Consider the following 18790-nt stretch of genomic DNA (forward strand, 5'->3'; position numbering starts at 1 on the left):
TTTTACAGATACATATCTATTGAGTTAGTGATTCCATATTTTATAAATAATTGTGAAAGAAGTTTAAGTTCATTTTGTTAAGAAGAGTTTTGGGTGTCTCTTTTGTGATTCGTTTGTTTCTTTGGGTTCCTTGTATTCTAAGAACTTTTCTAAAGCATATAACAACTAGTTTATTGTGGTGTTTTTTATTTAGGTTTTTTCTTCGTTCTCATTGAAATAGAAAGCACAATTTTTCCGTTGTTCCGTTGTGTTCTTCCATCATCACCAAAAATACTCACTCAAACACTTGATTCTAGTCGGTTCAATTGCTCCGTTGTGTTCTTCCATCATCACCAAGAATATTCAACCACTTGTTGGCTCGAGAGCATCTTTCGTTTCGGATTAAAGCTAGTTGTTTGGACTGCTGCAAATATAATCTATCGATTGTTTTTAATTTGGTGTTGGAGGGATTGAGTAAAGATTTAGAAAGAAAACTAAGGTTGCCTTATGCTTATTGGCTATCATTCATCTCCATCTGGTTGTTTGTTTTACTAGACCTGATATTTCCTTTGTAGTTAGTAAATTGAGTTGATTTGTTAAGATGATCATTGGTATGCATTTAAAATAAGTATGCACTACTTGAGTAGTACAATAAATTATGGACTTCACTATACTATGTATCATATGCTATTTGAGGGACATAGTGATCCAAATGGAGGGTGAACCGAGAAACTATATAGTGATAGTTGTTGAATATATAAATACGACTAAAAAATTTAGTAGATTTATTTATAAAAGATCTATCTTGATACATGATAGACTCACTTGAGTTGCACATAGTGACAACCTAACCCCTTGTAATCGGAGATTAGACCTGACCATGGGACACCGGATTCGACTAATGTGACAGGCAGGTATGGCCATAGCTTTTGACCCACAACAATCCACGTACTAAGTACGGTCCATGGTTTTTGACCCAAAATCTGACCCAAGCCAAAAACCCAATCCAACCCAAAAACAATCGACCTGCCGCGTCTAATTGGGAGGCATGAGCCAACCCGACCCGACACTATGCACGGGCTGGGCGCGGGCCATGTCAAACGACCCACGACCTAACCTCGACTTGACCTGACGTTTGAACAGGTATATCAGAGATCCAACAATTCATACCTCAGGGAAGGGGAAACTAACCTGGGCGTAGATGACGTGATGACGCGAGGGTGGCCGATTGAGGCGGTCCGCAGGGAGGCGAAGCTGGAGCAAAGCGACGACGACGATGTCGCCATTTGCCCACCTCTCTCAATCTATCCCGTCTCGGCCTCGCAGCCACCAACTACTTCAAAGCCCTTGTGTCCGTCCTACTGCGGCTGTCGCGGTAGATCTCGGGCGAACGGGGCGGGGGAAGAGGCGTGCGTTGATGGGTGGCAGGGGGCATCGCTAGTGGAGGTGGGTGCGGCGACGACTATCAAGGGGAGGGAGGGGGTCACCGCGAGCAGGGCGGGGCGCAGCGGCCGTGCGTCCTCTGTCGAGGCGAAGGCTAAGGCAAGCATTGCGCGGCTGGGGGAAGACGGGGGGGTCGGGGCGGGTGGAAGCGAGGGGCGCCGAGGGGAGGGGGTGCGCGTGTGTTGGAATCGCGAGGCCTTGCAGGCGAGGAGGGGCCGTCGGGGCGGGGGCACATATAGCGGGACACGAGGCGTAAAAATTTCGGTGGGGAGGCATCAACGCGATAGCGGGACGCGAGGCGGTGAGACAGGGACGACTCGCGGGGCGGGGGCATGGTGGCGCTACTGTGGACGTACACACTACGTTCTTATAGAGTAGTAGAGATAAAGGTTAGTTTGGTAACCTTATTTTTCTAAGGGATTTTCATTTTACGCAGAGAGATTAGTTCATTTTCTATTGAGAAAATAGAAATTCCTTCAAAAATAACATTCCAAAACACCCCTCAGCCGGTTGTTGAATCCGGTGCGTATCTATCAAGTTTACTTTCGATTCATTCATTCACTTCACGATTTTGAAGATGGGGTTCCCTGTGCTGCTGACGTGCTGAGCTCCGTGATGAAGCTGATGAGGCGCTTGAATTCCAACGCCGATGCCCCGTCGTCGGCGACGTCACGCTTCACCTGCTCCGCCAGAGCATGAGCCGACCTCCTGATCTCTTCGGACTCCATTGCTTCCCTCACCGTGCTCTCCACCACAACTCTGTCGCACACGTCCTTCATGTCCAGCCCGTTCCTCCACACGGCGCCTACGAAGCGGCTGTTGATCTGCTGGTCGGCGAAGAAGGGCCAGCACACCATGGGCACGCCCTCGACGATGCCCTCTATCGTCGAGTTCCACCCGCTGTGCGTCAGAAAGCACCCCACGGCGCGGTGCCGCAGCACGTCTCGCTGCGGCACCCACGGCACGACGCACGCCCTGTCTTTCCCGACCGCGCCGATGGCTTCCCGGAGCGCGGCGTCCTGGCTGGCCACGAGCATATCCGGGCGGAGCACCCAGAGGAACGGGTAGCCGGTGGCGACGAGCCCGTGCAGGAACTCGGTGAACTGCTCGTGGGAGATGACGGCGAGGCTACCCAGGCTGATGTACACCACGGCCCGCTCCGCCTGCTGGTTGTCGAGCCACGCCATGCACCCGTCGTCGGGGCGCCACAGGCTCGAGGCCACCGCCGGCGCGGGGGACATGGCGTGCAGAGGCCCGACGGCGAATACGTCGCGCATCTCCTGCGTGAGGTGCCCGAGGGATGACCTCTCCAGGGACGTGGTCGTGTTGACGATGAGAGCTCTGGCCTTGCAGCAGCTGTGCACGGTGGCCGCGACCACCGCCGCTACCAAGGGCTCCTCGTACGTGCTGGTGAGCTGGCGGAACTGGATCGGGAGGTCTCGTCGACGCAGGAAACTCTCCATCCCCGGGACGCCGCGGATGGGCGCGTCGAGGTCGCCACCTTCGGGGAAGGGGAGCTCGCCGAGGGCGATGAGCTTGGGCACGGACAGGTACGCCAGGACCGCGCACGCGCTCACCGTACGGAAGGAGATCGCCGGGACTCCAAGCTCCTCTGCGACGTCGACCACGAACGGCATTATGCCGTCGGCAACGACGCACGTCACCGGCGGGAAGCCTCCGCCTCCCGCGCGCAGCGAGGCGAGCAGTGCGCGGTACGAGGCGCTGGCCTTGGTGCGCAGGGACTCCATGAGCTCCGGGAGGCCGTCGACGGTGCGCGGGTCGTCGTCGGGGAGGCCGTCGGGCACGGATAGGAAGCGGAGACGCGGCGAGGCGACCGTAGCCTCGGCGGCAGCAGTACCGAGGCGGCGGAGGTTGTGGTCGGTGTGCAGGAAGGTGACGTGGAGGCCCGCGCGGAGGAGCCCCGTGGAGAAGTGGAGGAAACTGTTGAGGTGGCCCTGCGCAGGGGCCGGGAACACCAGCACGTGCGCCGCCGCCGCCGCCGCCATTGCCGCACGATCCCAATGCGCGGCTCGGCGGCGATGGCGTCTATTTAAGGGAAAGGGATGTGGCCATGCCGGTGTCGGGGTGTGGCCGTGTGGGAAGAGCTGGAGACTGCACTGCTGCAGATAAGGTCAGACACGACGGGAGAGGAATGGGATGGATGGAAATTGGAATGGAACCAGCCGTGTCGAAACGGACGCTGATAGGATGGGCGGCGGCGGCACATGTGCCGCTCGAGCGAGACCAGTTTGGTCTTTGGTGACGCTGAAGGTCAGCCCGTTGCTGGCGGCTAGCACCGTAGCACGCATAGGAATAGGAAGCGAATCCGGGACCGGGATGCCTCGGCTGCTATGCTCCAGGAGTCCAGGTAAACGCTGACCCGAAATAGTTGGTGGAGGCGGCGTTGAGTGCGGAAGAAACTTTGGATTTTGCAACCAAGGAGCAGCCAATTGCAAACAAACAAACAAAATTATATATATATATATATATATATATATATATATATATATATATATATATATATATATATATATATATATATATATATATATATATATATATAACACATACATTAAAAATTGTATGAACTCATTAATTCTTTAAAACAACTACTATTTTAGATCAGAGTGAGTACATGATAAAAGAGAAATTTTATAATGGTACCATAGAAATTTTATAATGATACCATCCATACGGCTAAACGTGTAAAATTTGGAGGTATCTGTATAACTGCCAAATAAACGGAGACGATGCCAAAATAGATGGGAGTACCAAACATTGTGGAGCCAGATTTACTTTTGTTTTTTCGTTATTTTTTCAGATAAAGACCAAATCATAAATTTTGATATCCAGATGAAATGGGATTTCCATCTCGTTTGGCTGATTTGGTGACCGAGGATCACGGAGGGATTGGAGGGAATTGAAGGGGAAATGACCCCTCCAATCCCTCGTGATCCCCTTGTTGTGTGTGAACGAGTTGCCGATGCTATCTAGACGGATTCTATATTTATTCTCTACACCTTTTCTTTACGATCTTCTCTAAAAGATTGCTATCTAGACGGATTCTATATTTATTCTCTACACCTTTTCTTTACCATCTTCTCTAAAAGATTGAGTCTTTGAAGGCTCTTGTCTGAGTTGGCCTTTAGTCACCCTTTCTTCTCACCTTTGCTAAAAGGTCCTAGACAGTCAGTGTCGCCTCGCTGATAAAAGCATAGTCAAAAGACACAGTGAAAGAAGCCCGCTAACCCACTCTTCTTCCCCCCTAAAACCCAGAAGGTAAGTAGGGGCCTCGGCATCTCTATTTGCAAAGAGAGATACCTAGACCAAGAAATATGACTTTTTATGCATCGGAAAACGAATGAGATCAGAAAAGCCATCATTGAGGCAAAAGGAAAATGGAACTCGGAATATGAATGAGATCAGAAAGGCCATCATTGAGTCAAACGATGCAAACATTAAGTTGAATCCTAATGTCGTCCCTCTATCGTTGTGCGCCTGCCCTCCCCTTGACTCCTCATAGGAAAATAGTTGCTAGCACATGTCAGCGCTTTCTCCTCTCTACATCAAGATCTACTGAGGAGGGTGATCATGCTACTAGACACAACGATGGTCGCCATCCTCGGCTGCTTGGACCAAACCTTCCTTTCCACCATTTTAAACTAGTTGCTTTTGTTCGATTAATCCTTGACGCCGGTGCACAGGCCCATGAGGCTAAACGCCTCTCTGACCCACCCGCTCCCCACTGCCAGCGGGCACTAATTCATGCATCGGTGGCTACATGGTGGCGCAGAAACCACCGCAAAAGTGATGCCGACCTCAACGCACATGCAACGCCCTAGCCAAGACATATTTAGACATCGGGTCAGAATTGATTCGGTTACAGATCGGGTCATAGCTTTTTTAGCAAACTCGTGTCTAGGTCAGATCGAGTTGGGCCACGCCTCCATGTTAAACGTGTTAGGTCGGGGATATTTTCATGTCAGATCAAGGTTTTTTGGCTTTGGATTGGACTTTGGTTCAAAAATCATGGACCATGGCTTTTATACATTTGTTGCATTGTTCGGGTTGGGTTTTTTTATATGAGTCGGGTCAGGTTTTTTTGGACGGGTTGGACGGGCCATGCTTGATCAGGTCTAGTTAGGATTTGGGGGCAACAATGTTTGATAGGCAGAGTAGGAAGGAATTTGATAGCCTCGTACCAAAATCCGTTTGGGACCAAATTCGAGAAGAAAAAACTAGGTCAGATGAGGAGAGGCTTAAGGCTGGTTCTAACACTGGGTGCTAAGGCTAGGTCCAACGTGGGTCGGTACTGACCGTTGAGGTGGTGAACCAGGTGATCGATACCGAAAGAGACGATCACAACGCTAGTCGGCCAGTCGATTGGGCTACCGATCAATCGGTTCGAGTGATACCACCTGTGTTGGAGCCCGTGTGGTTGGCTTGAGGTATTGTGCCAGGTTGGCTCGACACTAAAATATTTTGGACTGTGTCGTGTCTAGGCCATGTCTTTTGTTTCGTGCTTCGGGTCAACCCATCAGCCCTGACCCAACTGTACATCTCTATTTCTCCCATACATCATTATTGGGAGAATGTTTCTGCATGTCCCATTCTCTCACTCCTTAACCCATACTCATATCCTTCTCATTTGTATCCTTATCGATCTTACATGGATGCTTCTCCTTCGTCCAATGACGATTCTACCATCAATGTTCCTTCTCTCACTGAAGTTCTTATCATCAACACTATACCACCACCACCATTCACTTACCAGTTACCAATACCCTCTTCCATACATATATGAAAGTCCATATGGTGCTCCTCTATATATGGATTGTATGGTGCTTCTCCTCTGTTTTCTCCTTCATTTGGTGCTCGTCCTCTATTTTATTCTCTTGTAGTCTTGGCACACGATAGTGCCCCAAAGCAAAGACATTCATGTCGCTTTGAACCGATCTTCTTACTCCGACACTCCACAATTCTAACAACGAAGATATTGGATGAAGATAGAGGATAAATGTTAATAAGTACACACATATATATTCGAGGTTCCCACATTTCTAGGTCCACAATAGTTTTAAAGTTCATAATTTTTAGATCCATATATGGATACCGCACACGCAGTGAACCCACTAATGGCAATGGTAAAAAGTAATCTAGAGCCAAATATCTAACTCCTACAACTCCACCATAAAAACTAGTCACCACCATTGCTAATAGTGAAGGGTTGGTGGTCGATGAGCAACTGAAAGATTATCCTCTTCAACGACATTTAAAACCGCTTGTATAAGATCCAGTCGAGTAGAGCAGATGATGTTATGTTGTTTGAAACTACTAACTTGTATTTTTATAATAAGCTAAAAAACTAAAATCGAATTTTTTAAAAAGAACTAAAATAAAAATAAAAAACGGCTCGCCTCCCGGATAAGACGATAACTCGAGCCGAAAAAAGCGATCACACAGACAAAGGTACGCAAGGCAGCGCGCGCCTGCAGTGGCGTAGACAGTGGGTGGTCCGGGTGGGCCACAGCATATCCTAAGCCGGGCCACCGGATCACCAGTCCACCAAGATCCATATAAAAAATACTGATATATATTATATTTGCATTCTAATATATACATTTATAGACTTAAATGTTAAATCTATAGTGTTATATGCTATTTTTATCTTTATATTTTGAACTATATACTAAATTGTTATATATTATATTAAATTATTTATAAAAAGTTCTAATGGCATACCTCACGAAGAAATTCTAGCTACGCCACTGCGCGCCTGCGTCGTCGAACAGCCCAAGGCCACCGCATTTGCACACCGTCAGGGATGGGGGCAACCGTGCACCTCACCGTAACCGGTGCCCTCGGCGTGACGTCGCCGCCTCTCGCTCCGTCCCACTGCACCTGCGCCGGCGCCAAGAAGCAGAGCTGCTCGCTGCGTTCGCCGCGGCAGCAGAGGAGGCGCCTCCGCGTCGTCGAGATGGGCGCGCCTTCCGGCGGGGAGCCTTCCGCCGGAGGAGGTGGAGGAGCCGTCCATCGACTTCGCGTTCGTCAGCGTGAGTTCCTCTCGCGCTTCCCTTGTGTGTGTGTGTGTTTTTTTTTGATGCGCCGAGCTGTCCGCGCGTTCGTGATTGGTTGACGGCGGTTTAATTGGTGCGCGCGCTCGTGAGTCGTGACGTTGCAGCCACGGCTGCTGCCGGACGGGACGCCGGACGTGCATTACCGGACGGCGCGCGGCGGGCAGAAGCTCAGGGACGTCATGCTCGACGGCTACATCGACCTCTACGGGCCCTACGTGAGTCACACTGCATGCGGCCGCCGCTGATCTCGCTCTCGCTTAATTTGCCGATCACCGTGCCGCGGCTCCACTGCTCATCGTCAGGCCTCAGGCGTCTTTCTGGAACTGATTCGTTTTCGCTGCTGCTCTCTGCTGGTTGCCGCAGGATAAAGTTCTTCTCAACTGCTCAGGGGGCGGTGTGTGCGGGACCTGCGTCGTCGAGGTGAACCCAATGCAGCCAGTCACAACTCATTCTCCTGAAGCCTGATGCAGTGACATTTCCTGTCGAAGATAGGGCACAAGGAACTCTGCAGGATAGGTTTCCTGAAGCCTGCCTGACAGTACAGTTCATTTTGACACTTTGCCGCTTCGCTAAATTTACAGGTGGTCGAAGGCAAGGAAATGCTATCCCCAAAAACCGAAGTGGAGAAGGAGTTGCTCAAAAGGGTTTGTAGTTTGCACACACGACTCCATCTGTTCATCATCAGAACCGTTTTCTTTATCAGAAGAATAAGCTTGCAAACTTCCTAGTTTTTAAGTAAAAGTGCTAACCTCTTCGCGCCAATTTTCAGAAACCCAAGACGTGGAGATTGGCGTGCCAGGCAACGGTGGGCAATGCAGATTCAACCGGACAGGTATGCACGAATGCTTTCCAGTGTTTTCTTTAACGTACTGTATTCCCAAACGAAAAAGGAAATTGAACTGTCCGTTCTGAATTTTCCGTCGAAAGTTGCTCTGAATTTTTTTTACAGCATTATTCTTGAGTATATATACTGCAACTGGATAACGTTTTAGCCGTGCTGTTTCATGTTTCTTTTCACAAGGGCATAACGTTGATAGCATGCCTATGGGATTTGTTGTTTTGCGCAGATGATCATTCAACAGTTGCCAGAGTGGAAGATACATGAGTGGGACAAGTAGAAGGGCAGATGCCATGGAAAATGGGGAAAATGAGAAGCAGTTGATCAGTAGAATAGCTGGTGCAGATTGATGAAGCTTTTCATACTCAAGCAAAATCTTGGGCATGTTTTTCACCATTTGTAGCACAACTGAATGGAGCATGGATGAATTAGCATCGTCCTTTAAAATGTTCTCTTATAATAAGATCCTGTTTGGAAGCAACTCAATTTTTAAGAAACTGACTTTTATTTTTTTTTAGCTAGGAGTGGCCGGTTTCATTGTTTTAAAAAACTGAAAATCCAATTTCTACATTATAAACGGATATGTTTGAAACCACCTCAGTTTCAAGATTGGATGTTTTCAAACAGGCCCTACAAAAATAAAGGCGACTTGTGTGCGCGCGTCTTGCCGGATCGGATGTAGCATTGTCTTATTGGTGGAGCCCAACATCATCTAATGGCATCAAATTAATTAAACAACATTCTACATATAAGAGTTATATATTTTAGGTTTTTATTGGTATTCTTGTATAATGCGATGCTTTTTTTAGGAGTGCGTTGGCAACGTCCTCCTGTTGCTCCAAGCCGTCCATAGTTTCATTTTCATTGCACCGGACATGCATCCACAAGCAAAGCACGCATGCATCTAAAAATGGCAGGTGCATGCCTGCGCCCCTACGTATATATTACTATCACGTAGCTAGCTTGCTATACCAAGGACAAATCAAACCATAGCATCAATCATGTCTGGTCGTTCGTGGACAATAATGGCGCCTCTCCTGGCGTCGATGCTGCTCGTCGGGCTCGCCGTGGGCTCCGAGGAGGAGGAGGACGGCGGCGGCAAAAAGAAGCCCCACGTCAACCACGGCAAGTTTAAGGCGGAGCCGTGGACGGACGGGCACGCGACGTACTACGGCGGGCGCGACGGGTTAACTGACACCACGGACGGCGGCGCGTGCGGCTACAAGGGCGAGCTGGGGAAAGACTACGGCACCCTGACGGCGGCCGTGGGCCCGTCGCTGTACACCAACGGCACCGGGTGCGGCGCGTGCTATGAGCTCAAGGGCCCCAAGGGCACCGTGGTGGTGACGGCCACCAACGAGGCCCCGCCGCCGGTGAGCGGGCAGAAGGGCGAGCACTTCGACCTCACCATACCGGCGTTCCTCAAGATCGCCGAGGAGAAGGCCGGCATCGTGCCCATCACCTACCGCAAGTACGTCAACTAGCTACTCAAGGGCACGTACGGAGGTATACATCATATCGATCTGGTATGTATATATATACAACTCGATCCACGCATGCAATATGCAGGGTGGCGTGCGAGAGGAAAGGCGGCATCCGGTACACGATCACGGGGAACCAGCACTACAGCGAGGTGAAGGTGACCAACGTGGGCGGCGCCGGGGACGTGGTGGCGCTGTGGGTGAAGGGCAACAAGCGCGTCAAGTGGACGCCGATGAAGCGCAGCTGGGGCCAGCTCTGGACCACGGAGGTCGACCTCACCGGCGAGTCGCTGACGTTCCGCGTCATGACCGCCGACCACCGCAAGGCTACCTCCTGGCACGTCACGCCCCGCGACTGGCAGTTCGGCAAAACGTACCAGGCCACCAAGAACTTCTAGGGCCGGATCGGGCCGGGGAGCTGAGCCGCGCCCTTCTTTATATGTATATGCATGCAGCGGATTATATTGGACTGTTTTGTACTGTGTACTACCTTCTTTATTCCATGATAAACATGTTCCAATTTCAACACCATTGGTTTGAGCGGTCAGCAGGCAGCAGCACAGCACAGAGCACAAAAGTTCTGATGCGTCAGCTTCTACGATTTGAAACAATGATAGCACATGATGTGTGTTTTGAATTCGTATCTTAATCAATGCGCCAAATTGATCTGCTGCAACAATCGTTTCGACAGCAACAGGAAGGCGGGCTCATTGCAATTATTTTGGGCTGGGCCTGGAGAATAGGCAGGCCCAGCCAGGCGAATGGATCTCCTTTTTCTCGGCCATTTCCATTTCTAATTCAATCGGCGACGGGGGAGGCGCTGCAACGCCACAGCAGTACAGGCTTCCTCCGCCATCGGCAATGGACGACAGCGACCTCGACTCCGCAGCGCTCTGGGCCGCCATCGACTCCGCCGCTGCCAAGGCCTCCTCCCGCGTCCGCTGCGCCGCCAGCGACGACGACCACCGCGGCGAGGTGCTGCAGCCGGCCCGCCCGTTCAAAAACCCGCGGCTCGTCTCCGCCTCTCACGCCACACCGCCTCCCCCCGCACCGCTGCCTCTGCCCTCGCCATCGCCCCGGCTTCATGCGTCTCCCTACGCCACGCCCGACGCAGCGGCAGCCAGGAACAGGCTCCAGGTCGTTGAGAGCCCCCCGCCCCATGAGCTCTGGGGGCTTCCCATGGCGAGCCCCATCGCCGCCGCCTATGACGGGGGCTTGCTCCCCTCCCTCTCCGTGGCCAACTTCAAAAACTACCAGGACGTAGCTCTCTCGGTGCGTCCCTCACCCCTCCCGCCACCCTCCCACTGTCCCACACACACCATTGTATTGCCCCGTCAACTTGTACTTGTTCTATCGTCTCGTTACACTTTGCAAGCCGATAGAGTGTAATTAGTGATTAAGTTGCTGATAGAGTTACTACTAGCAATTTGTAATTATCAAGATGGGAACCCTTAACTGGCATTGGAGAAACAACTACAGTCACGCTCGGGTTGTCTCTGTTTTGGGCTACTGACATAGAAAATGATAATCTGTAGAAATTCACGCAATGACGGTAGTTAAGCTTGAGTCATGTTTGTCTTGCCCTGCAAAACATAGATAATGATGCTCTGCAGCCTGCGAAACCAGATCCTCTGGGTCCATGATCAAACAGAACTAAGTGGACTCAGTTGCCTACCATAAGTCCATAACTAATAGTGGCCCTCCCAGAGGGGATTGTTGTGCCTTGATAGATCACTCAAGGAAATGAATGAACTTCACTTATATTCACTATGCTTATATGATGGGGGATCAGAGTTTATGCCTCATGTATATCTGCTTCTTCTTAGGTCATGTATCGGTTAGTTGATGATATTATTAGGCACCATTAATATCTGGCTGTTTGTGTATTTGGTTTTTTGATCACCTGTTAAAAGGAACATATTGACAAACTTATGTTCCATGTGATAACTTTGTAAAGTTCAGTAGTATTTAACTTTGATTTGCTTTGCTGCACTTTCTCAAACTAAACAAATGTGTGTAGTGTGCTCTCATTGTCTCATTTTATGTGTTCAGTATATAATCTTATGTAATCTCGATAGAAAATTGTCACGTTCGATGCCATGGTACACATATGCTTTTGATGCAGAAAAAGATATCAAAGCTTGATCTTCAGTGGATCTTTCGACTTTAGCTGCTTCGCCTTCTCAAACTCTATTATGAGTTTTGACATATTTTCCTTGACTGGTTTCAGATTTTGGAGAGAAGTGACTACACCACTATCAGTGGGAACCCGTACATAAAGAAGTCAGGTGCTCACTTGACATTGTGTCACTGTGAGTTGTTGATAGAATCTTCATGGAGCTCACTTCTATCGTCCTTTTCAGGGTGGAGAAAAATATCTTGCTTCTTCAATGTCTCGTTTGAAATCAAGGATCACTCCATTGAGTTTGATGAAAACCGCAATGTCAACCGTGCTGAATTTCTTGTTCGAGCGTCAATGACGTATGCTGTTTTCTATGCATTTACGAGTCATTTTTCTGTCACTTTCACCTGCTATTTTACTTCTATTCATGTTTTTTTATCAGGCATTATTAACTCTATTTTTTAACTTTTTTATTTAAAGAGGTGGGAGATTCTCAGACGGTTGGGGCTCCTGCGATCGACGAGAGAAAAAATTCAACAAACCTAACCATGACATTCCCAGCACAGCTGAAACCAGAGCTAAGAACAAGGCTTGCCAGGTAAGGAAGACCTCAACACTTATCCAAACCATTTATCTTGTTTACATGATGCACCTATAGTTTATGCTGTAATCTGAAAAGAAGTCAAATGCATAGTTCATGTTTTATTTCATAACTCAAGTAACATGTGAAGGTTAAATCGTTCTTACAATCTTACTGTAAATTTTAGGATCTTCTTGGAATTGGACGTCCAGGATGAGAAGTGGAGGTCACTGGACCCCAAAGGTGGAGTCCATGAGGTGTTTACCTTTAGATCAGCTACTCATCACCAGATCCTGAAGTGGAGTCCACAAATTTTGGTTATAGTCAAGGTTGTCTGTGTGGCTGTTAGCTCAGTGCAAGAATATACTGGTACGTAGGTTTCTTAACATTTGAAGCAAATGAGAAGGGCGTAGTAATGTTTTCTGAACTCTGAAGGTTTAGCATTTAGGGTATTTTAGCTAATGCTAATTCGGTGAAAGAGTGTAACACCCTTCTTGCAGATATGAAGTTAGTAGAAGGGCGCAATGTTCTGCTCCTCTTTGTTAGTGAAAAGCCTATCAGATCGGGGGGAGGGGGGATGTGTGCTCGGATCACCTGTGGCACTGAACTTTTTTTGTTGTGGTGTGGACATTGGCTGCCCCTCTAAAATGGAAGTTTGTTTGCGCATCGAGATGCGTCAGCTGATGAAAGAACCAAATACAAGGAGCAGGAGCGATCTTCCTTTTTCTCAGATGGAAACTGCAAACGGGAAACAGTGTGGTGTAGGAAGAACTCGAACGAACTCAAGAACTCTAGCAAATGTGATATGAGTGAATTATTATCACAAAATCAAGGCGTCTGGAAATATGTCCGGAGCAATAGGCGAGCGAGCCAGCGGGACGCAAGGTACCAGCAATACTCTCAGCAATACGCTCGGTGATCATCTGTCATCTGGGACATGTATGTATATGAGTTTTTTTTTTTATTGATCAAAGAATTACTTTTTTTAAGAAAATTATCAAGTGATTACTTTGTCGTCTGGACTGATACGGGCACGCTTGTCGCACCGGGTAGTACGGTGGTTCTTACCACGTTTCTCGACTATCTCCAGCACTCCCTATTACACTCTATTTTAATTTTATTCTACAAACAACAGCACTTTACACGGCTTCTGGAGATGGCCTCAGCAAAGGTGTCCTACGTCCAGAGTCCAGACCGCAGTACCAACTGGAGTAGGCCAGCTGCCAGCAGCACTGCACAGCTACCTACGCCGAGTCGCGTTCAGGCAATTGCGTATTTAGACGGAAGGAATACAACCAATAGTGTCGCGTTCAGGCAATCAGGGGGTACCATCCTCCTCCTGAGCCTTGAACAGAACAGTAGGATGGAGAAGAGTAGCAGGCCAGTAGTCTGTGCTACATGTACAGCTGCAGCAGCAGGCCAGCAGCCTGTGCATTTATTTTCATAAGCATTTACGTCGAGTAGCATTTCGTATGTCCCATGGCCATGCTCAGTCAAACTTTGTTCGACAAATGGAGGCAACAACACGGTAGCAACTCTACATTAGCATGTTAAAGCGGTCCATTTTCTTTCTCTTCCCCAGATAAATCGCAAAAAACACAACAGATTCGACTTTGCTCCGCCTACATTTTTTAAGGAAAAAAAACAACTTACACTGTCACATACTACAGTAGATGGCGATGATCTTGCATACGGTTCACATCATCAATTGATGTCCGGTATAGTATGATTCTATATGCGAGAATAAATTAGTTTTACTCTACATAAGAGACACATGCAGCCGAAAGAAACTGCATATTAATGACCGAACATCGGTGCTGCCTTCCTTTTTTTTTTCTTTCAGCATCGCCTCATACAGTGTGCGAATCGATGCCTGGTCCGGCGACAAGAAGGCTCCGTTCTGGTGGGTGGTCTCCTAGAGCAAATACTCGAGACTAGAGATTAACAAAACAAACTTCCTATCTGGAACGAAGTATATCCATCAAAAGGGTTTGAATCGTGGGGACCCCAGAGTAAACAACTGCTGGAAGAAGCCTGTTATTTGTACTGCTGAGAGAACAGCAGGTATCCACCGATCCTGCTGTTTTCTAAACCTTCGCGTGAAATGTGGACGTACCACGGCAGTTCATCGCACAGGCTTCTTTGGGCTGGGACTGGGAGTTGCCGGCAGCAGAGCTGTGAATTTGAAGTTCCCCGAGAACATAGAATCTTTGCCTGTAGTAGTGTAGTTAGAACGTACAGGGCAAGAAGTATCTACTGAGTTTAACTTATTCAAAAAGAAAACGACAAATGCTTTAAGAGCCGCAGAAATTTAACCAGTCAATGATAGGCAAGTTGCCTCCCTTCGTGTGTATCTTGCCAATGCCTGAAAAATAATAGAACAAGTAGCTTTAGGCTGTGAAAGCTGAAAAATAACAGAACATACAGCAGGGGCAGTTGTCTCCGTCAGGAAAACGAGCTTGCCTGGACAGCAGGGGCAGCAGCCACATCCATAGCCTCTGAACCTTCCTCAGCATAAATATTTCTAGCATTCAATACATGTACCCATCACACACAATGCCAGAAACTTCTATCGTGAAAGAAAGACAGCAATACATCTATCACGTTCTCCATCCGTTTCAAATCAGTGTACTTTAGCTTTGGCCCAAGTCAAAATATAGTGCACAGAGCTGCAGCTTGAGATGGCTAGGGAGCTCCTACATCAATTGAAGGTGGTGCAGGACAATCGTTCCTTATCTCCTGGTGAACTGTGGCTCCGAAACCTGCTCAAGAAGCACTCTCTTGCCATGTCCTCTCTCTCTCTCTCTCTCTCTCTCTCTCTCTCTCTCGTACCATGGCAAGGCTGAAATCGCGGATTGGGTGGATCAAAGAAGGTGATGCCAATACCTCTCTTTTTCATGCACAAACAAGGTTCAGGAAGAAGAATTTCATTGCAGCGGTACACTCAGAGGATGGGCAAATCTGGACTGCCCATGAAGGCAAGGCAGCAGCCTTCTTTGATTTTTATCAAGGGCTCCTTGGAACTGAATAAGGGATGTTACTGTTGATCTGGATGCTCTGTGGATGCCATCTTATGACCTTGATACCCTTGATGCGCCTGTCTCGGAGGAGGAAGTTTGGGATACAATTAAGTCCCTTCCTTCGGACGAATCCCCAAGTCCTGACGGGTTCACTGGCAGATTTTACAAAAGTCGGTGATCAAGGCTGATTTCATGGCGGCAGTCTACTGCATTTGGCTAGAAATTTCAGAAACTTGGGTCCGCTGAATTCAGCTTTTATTACACTTCTGCCCAAGGTTGAGGGAGCCACTAGTGTGAGAGATTTCCGCCCAATCAGTCTGGTTCATAGTTTAGCGAAGTTGGTGACTAAATTGTTGGCTAACAGGTTAGCAGACAGGCTGCAAAATATGGTTTCTCCCAATCAAACTGCTTTTATTAAGAAACGATTTATTCTTTTTTTTCTCGAACACGCAGAAGAGCTGCGCATCATTATATATTAGAAGGAAGGATAGCTATACTAATTCGGTATACTCAAAATACACCTTTGGTACAAAATTGACAATCTCACAAGGATGAAATATCAGTAATTTTCTATTTACTGGTGGATCCCATCTTTTACGGAATCAATTCCTTTTTTGAATAAAAATTTTGGGAGCTCAGCATGTCTGGAAGCACGGGAGAACGTTCTTTTGCTGATATTATTACCAGTATTCGATACTGGGTTATTCATAGCATTACTATACCTTCCCTATTCATTGCGGGTTGGTTATTTGTCAGTACGGGTTTAGCTTATGACGTGTTTGGAAGTCCTCGACCAAACGAGTATTTCACGGAAAGCCGACAAGGAATTCCATTAATAACCGACCGTTTTGATTCTTTAGAACAACTAGATGAATTTAGTAGATCCTTTTAGGAGGCCCCCAATGACCATAGATCGAACCTATCCTATTTTTACAGTGCGATGGCTGGCTGTTCACGGATTAGCTGTACCCACGGTTTTTTTCTTGGGATCAATATCAGCAATGCAGTTCATCCAACGATAAACCAAATTCCAACTATAGAACTATGACACAATCAAACCCGAATGAACAAAATGTTGAATTGAATCGTACCAGTCTATACTGGGGTTTATTACTCATTTTTGTACTTGCTGTTTTATTTTCCAATTACTTCTTCAATTGAGAGAAAGAAAGAGAGTAGTAAGAATTCTCTTATCCCATTTGGAAGGATACCATCTTTATAACTATCCATGACTGTTTTTGTCTCTAGCATGACCACTTGAGAAAATGTGGAGGAAAGTAGGGGAAATGGCCGATACTACTGGAAGAATTCCTCTTTGGCTGATAGGTACTGTAACTGGTATTCTTGTGATTGGTTTAATAGGTGTTTTCTTTTACGGTTCGTATTCTGGATTGGGTTCATCTCTATAGTAATCGGAGGATCCAGATTGTAAACATGAAAAAGTAGGAACTTAGCGGGTCCTTACTCCCCTTTATCTGATTAGAGCGGAAAGGGCCCGCGGAATTCTTATTGTTATAACGCGGTTTTGTTCCATAATCTAGAAATTGGTTACCTATTTCTATTTGTAAAAATAACAAAGAGAAAACCTTTGCTCTGATGGTTGGAATCCCTCCATTTATTCTTTTGTTTGTTAATGATGTTAGTGAGTGAAGCAATCCATCGGTCGATTTAAAGCCCCCGCCTTTCGCCCATAAAATGGATTCACTCTTATGAAGCAACAAGAAAGAGGGGAGAGGATCCAGTATTTTATTCCATGAAGGAAGTATCCTGCAAATCGTTGATTTAGTTTAGAGTAATAAACTAATAAAACCTTAATCAAAACTACTCAACTAGCCTAAAAATCAAAACCACCCTTCCATGGGAGGGTATAGATTTTTTTTTACAAAATTTCTGTAAGTTCAAAGTTGAACTTAATTCAAAAAGTAAAGCAATTCTATTTGCTCACAAGAAATGTGTCCCCCGCCATACCTTCTTTCCCTCTGTTTGTCCACTACCGCGCCCGAACCTAAGCAAAGGAAGTCCAAAAGACAGACCCGAATAAAGAATAAATAGTAATCTTTGACAAAACAAATAAGAAGAAAAATGATTCTTACTTCGATACAAGAAGAATCGACACAAGAAAAAGGCAAAAAAGCCTTTTTCTTGTGCCCAATAGAGGATTAAGAAGACCCACAATTCCTCCTAAAAGGACTTGTTCCTTTTATTGTTCTCGTCTTTGCCTTGGATCCTCTTCTTTTGCATGAGATAGAAATAAGGAATTCCAGAAATCGAGGCTTTTTTCTCACTTGATGGTAAGAAATCCCAGGATCTAGAAATTCATTTCGTACAATTGAACCTTTTCAAACTGTTTCTTTTTGAGAACCAAAAAAACTTGTGCCAAAATAACAGATGCGAAGAAAAACAAAAGGCCTTGGACGCGCAATGGATCCTGAAGCACTATTTCTGCATCCCCCTGACCAAACCCTCCTACATTAGGATTGCTTGTTAATGGTTGATCAAGCTTGATTGATTCCCCCTCTGAAACAAGAAGTTCTGGCCCGGGAGGTATAATATCAATCACTTGGCGTCCATCCGATGCATCCACTATGGATATTTCATATCCCCCCTTTTCTTTACGTAGTATTTTTTTTACTATACCTGTTGACGTAGCATTATAGACCGTATTGTTACTCTTGCTACCGTCAGGATAGATCTGTCCCCTTCCTCGGTTTCCCCCTACATATATGGGATATTTTAAGAAATGAACGTCTTTTTTTGTAGCGGGATCGGGGGAAAGAATGGGAAAGACAATTTCACTATATTTCTTACCGGGAACAGGGCCTATCACAAGAATATTTTTTTTATTGGGACGATAACTCTGAAAAGAGAGATTTCCTATCTTTTCTTTCAACTCAGGAGAAATACGGTCGGGCGGCGCTAATTCGAATCCCTCGGGCAAAATAAGAACAGCACCCACATTCAACCCTCCCTTTTTACCATTAGCAAGAACTTGTTTCAGCTGCATATCATAAGGAATTCGAAGAACTGCTTCAAATACAGTATCAGGAAGCACTGCTTGGGGAACTTCAATATCCACAGGCTTATTAGCTAAATGGCAATTGGCACATACAATTCGTCCAGTTGCTTCCCGCGGGTTTTCATAACCCTGCTGCGCAAAAATGGGATATGCGTTTGAAATAGATGTGCGAGTTATTACGTATATCATGATCGATACAGAAATCGATCGAATCATCTGTTCCTTTAACCAAGA

General features: G+C 47.0%; 4 protein-coding genes and 1 pseudogene across 16 annotated transcripts in view; 3 read left to right on the top strand and 2 right to left on the bottom strand.

The window, feature by feature from the left end:
* Positions 1 to 1871: 1871 nt before the first annotated feature.
* LOC100282611 (cytokinin-O-glucosyltransferase 2) lies at positions 1872 to 3520 on the bottom strand. Its single transcript, NM_001155519.3, has one exon. It carries the CDS (start codon positions 3426 to 3428, stop codon positions 1986 to 1988), a length of 1443 nt encoding a protein of 480 aa, NP_001148991.2. The 5' UTR covers positions 3429 to 3520; the 3' UTR covers positions 1872 to 1985.
* Positions 3521 to 7608: 4088 nt separating this feature from the next.
* Positions 7609 to 8759, top strand: LOC100281322 (Ferredoxin pseudogene; annotated as a pseudogene). The gene is made up of 5 exons (NR_159730.1): positions 7609 to 7714; positions 7863 to 7919; positions 8081 to 8143; positions 8269 to 8331; positions 8567 to 8759. The product of NR_159730.1 is annotated as a Ferredoxin pseudogene (transcript).
* A 551-nt stretch (positions 8760 to 9310) lies between these two features.
* On the top strand, positions 9311 to 10348 carry LOC100282488 (alpha-expansin 9). The gene is made up of 2 exons (NM_001155397.2): positions 9311 to 9808; positions 9907 to 10348. The coding sequence occupies exons 1-2, from the start codon at positions 9339 to 9341 to the stop codon at positions 10214 to 10216; spliced, it is 780 nt and encodes a 259-aa protein (NP_001148869.2). The 5' UTR covers positions 9311 to 9338; the 3' UTR covers positions 10217 to 10348.
* A 279-nt stretch (positions 10349 to 10627) lies between these two features.
* LOC100277940 (uncharacterized) lies at positions 10628 to 13548 on the top strand. Of its 2 annotated transcripts, XR_004855908.1 has the most exons (6): positions 10635 to 11090; positions 12049 to 12106; positions 12182 to 12299; positions 12421 to 12538; positions 12708 to 12889; positions 13021 to 13548. XR_004855908.1 is itself a non-coding variant. In NM_001366953.1 (5 exons), exons 1-5 carry the CDS (start codon positions 10680 to 10682, stop codon positions 12735 to 12737), a joined length of 735 nt encoding a protein of 244 aa, NP_001353882.1. In that variant the 5' UTR covers positions 10628 to 10679; the 3' UTR covers positions 12738 to 13348. The 2 variants fall into 2 exon arrangements, 1 of the variants encoding a protein (NP_001353882.1); NM_001366953.1 differs by having other exon boundaries at positions 10628 to 11090; positions 12708 to 13348.
* Positions 13549 to 14123: 575 nt separating this feature from the next.
* The window catches only part of LOC100382858 (uncharacterized), a 19551-nt gene continuing 14884 nt past the window's right edge, over positions 14124 to 18790 (bottom strand). For 2 of the 11 annotated variants that reach the window (XR_004855997.1, XR_002266971.3), the window contains exons 5-9: positions 17634 to 18790; positions 17509 to 17545; positions 14984 to 15044; positions 14837 to 14885; positions 14127 to 14734 (exon numbers count right to left, since the gene is read on the bottom strand). The exon at positions 17634 to 18790 is cut by the window's right edge. Coding sequence is in view for 1 of the 11 variants with exons in the window: in NM_001175554.1 (NP_001169025.1) it covers positions 14646 to 14734; positions 14837 to 14885; positions 14984 to 15044 (199 nt within the window). In the remaining 10 variants the exon portion in view is untranslated. Of the gene's footprint in view, positions 14886 to 14983 lie in introns of those variants that run through there. The other 9 variants (XR_002266968.2, XR_004855992.1, XR_004855993.1 and 6 more) reach the window with 8 other exon arrangements.

This window comes from Zea mays, chromosome 2 (assembly GCF_902167145.1).
Source record: "Zea mays cultivar B73 chromosome 2, Zm-B73-REFERENCE-NAM-5.0, whole genome shotgun sequence".
NCBI lineage: Eukaryota > Viridiplantae > Streptophyta > Magnoliopsida > Poales > Poaceae > Zea > Zea mays.

Excerpts from the sequence above, each read along its gene's own strand:
- LOC100277940 (NM_001366953.1), top strand. The coding sequence starts at position 10,680 with ATGGACGACAGCGACCTCGACTCCGCAGCGCTCTGGGCCGCCATCGAC. Across the intron at positions 12,107-12,181 it reads CCCGTACATAAAGAAGTCAG|GGTGGAGAAAAATATCTTGC; the intron begins GTGCTCACTTGA and ends CGTCCTTTTCAG. Across the intron at positions 12,300-12,420 it reads CTTGTTCGAGCGTCAATGAC|AGGTGGGAGATTCTCAGACG; the intron begins GTATGCTGTTTT and ends TTTTATTTAAAG.
- LOC100282611 (NM_001155519.3), bottom strand. The coding sequence starts at position 3,428 with ATGGCGGCGGCGGCGGCGGCGCACGTGCTGGTGTTCCCGGCCCCTGCG.
- LOC100282488 (NM_001155397.2), top strand. The coding sequence starts at position 9,339 with ATGTCTGGTCGTTCGTGGACAATAATGGCGCCTCTCCTGGCGTCGATG. Across the intron at positions 9,809-9,906 it reads GTGCCCATCACCTACCGCAA|GGTGGCGTGCGAGAGGAAAG; the intron begins GTACGTCAACTA and ends TGCAATATGCAG.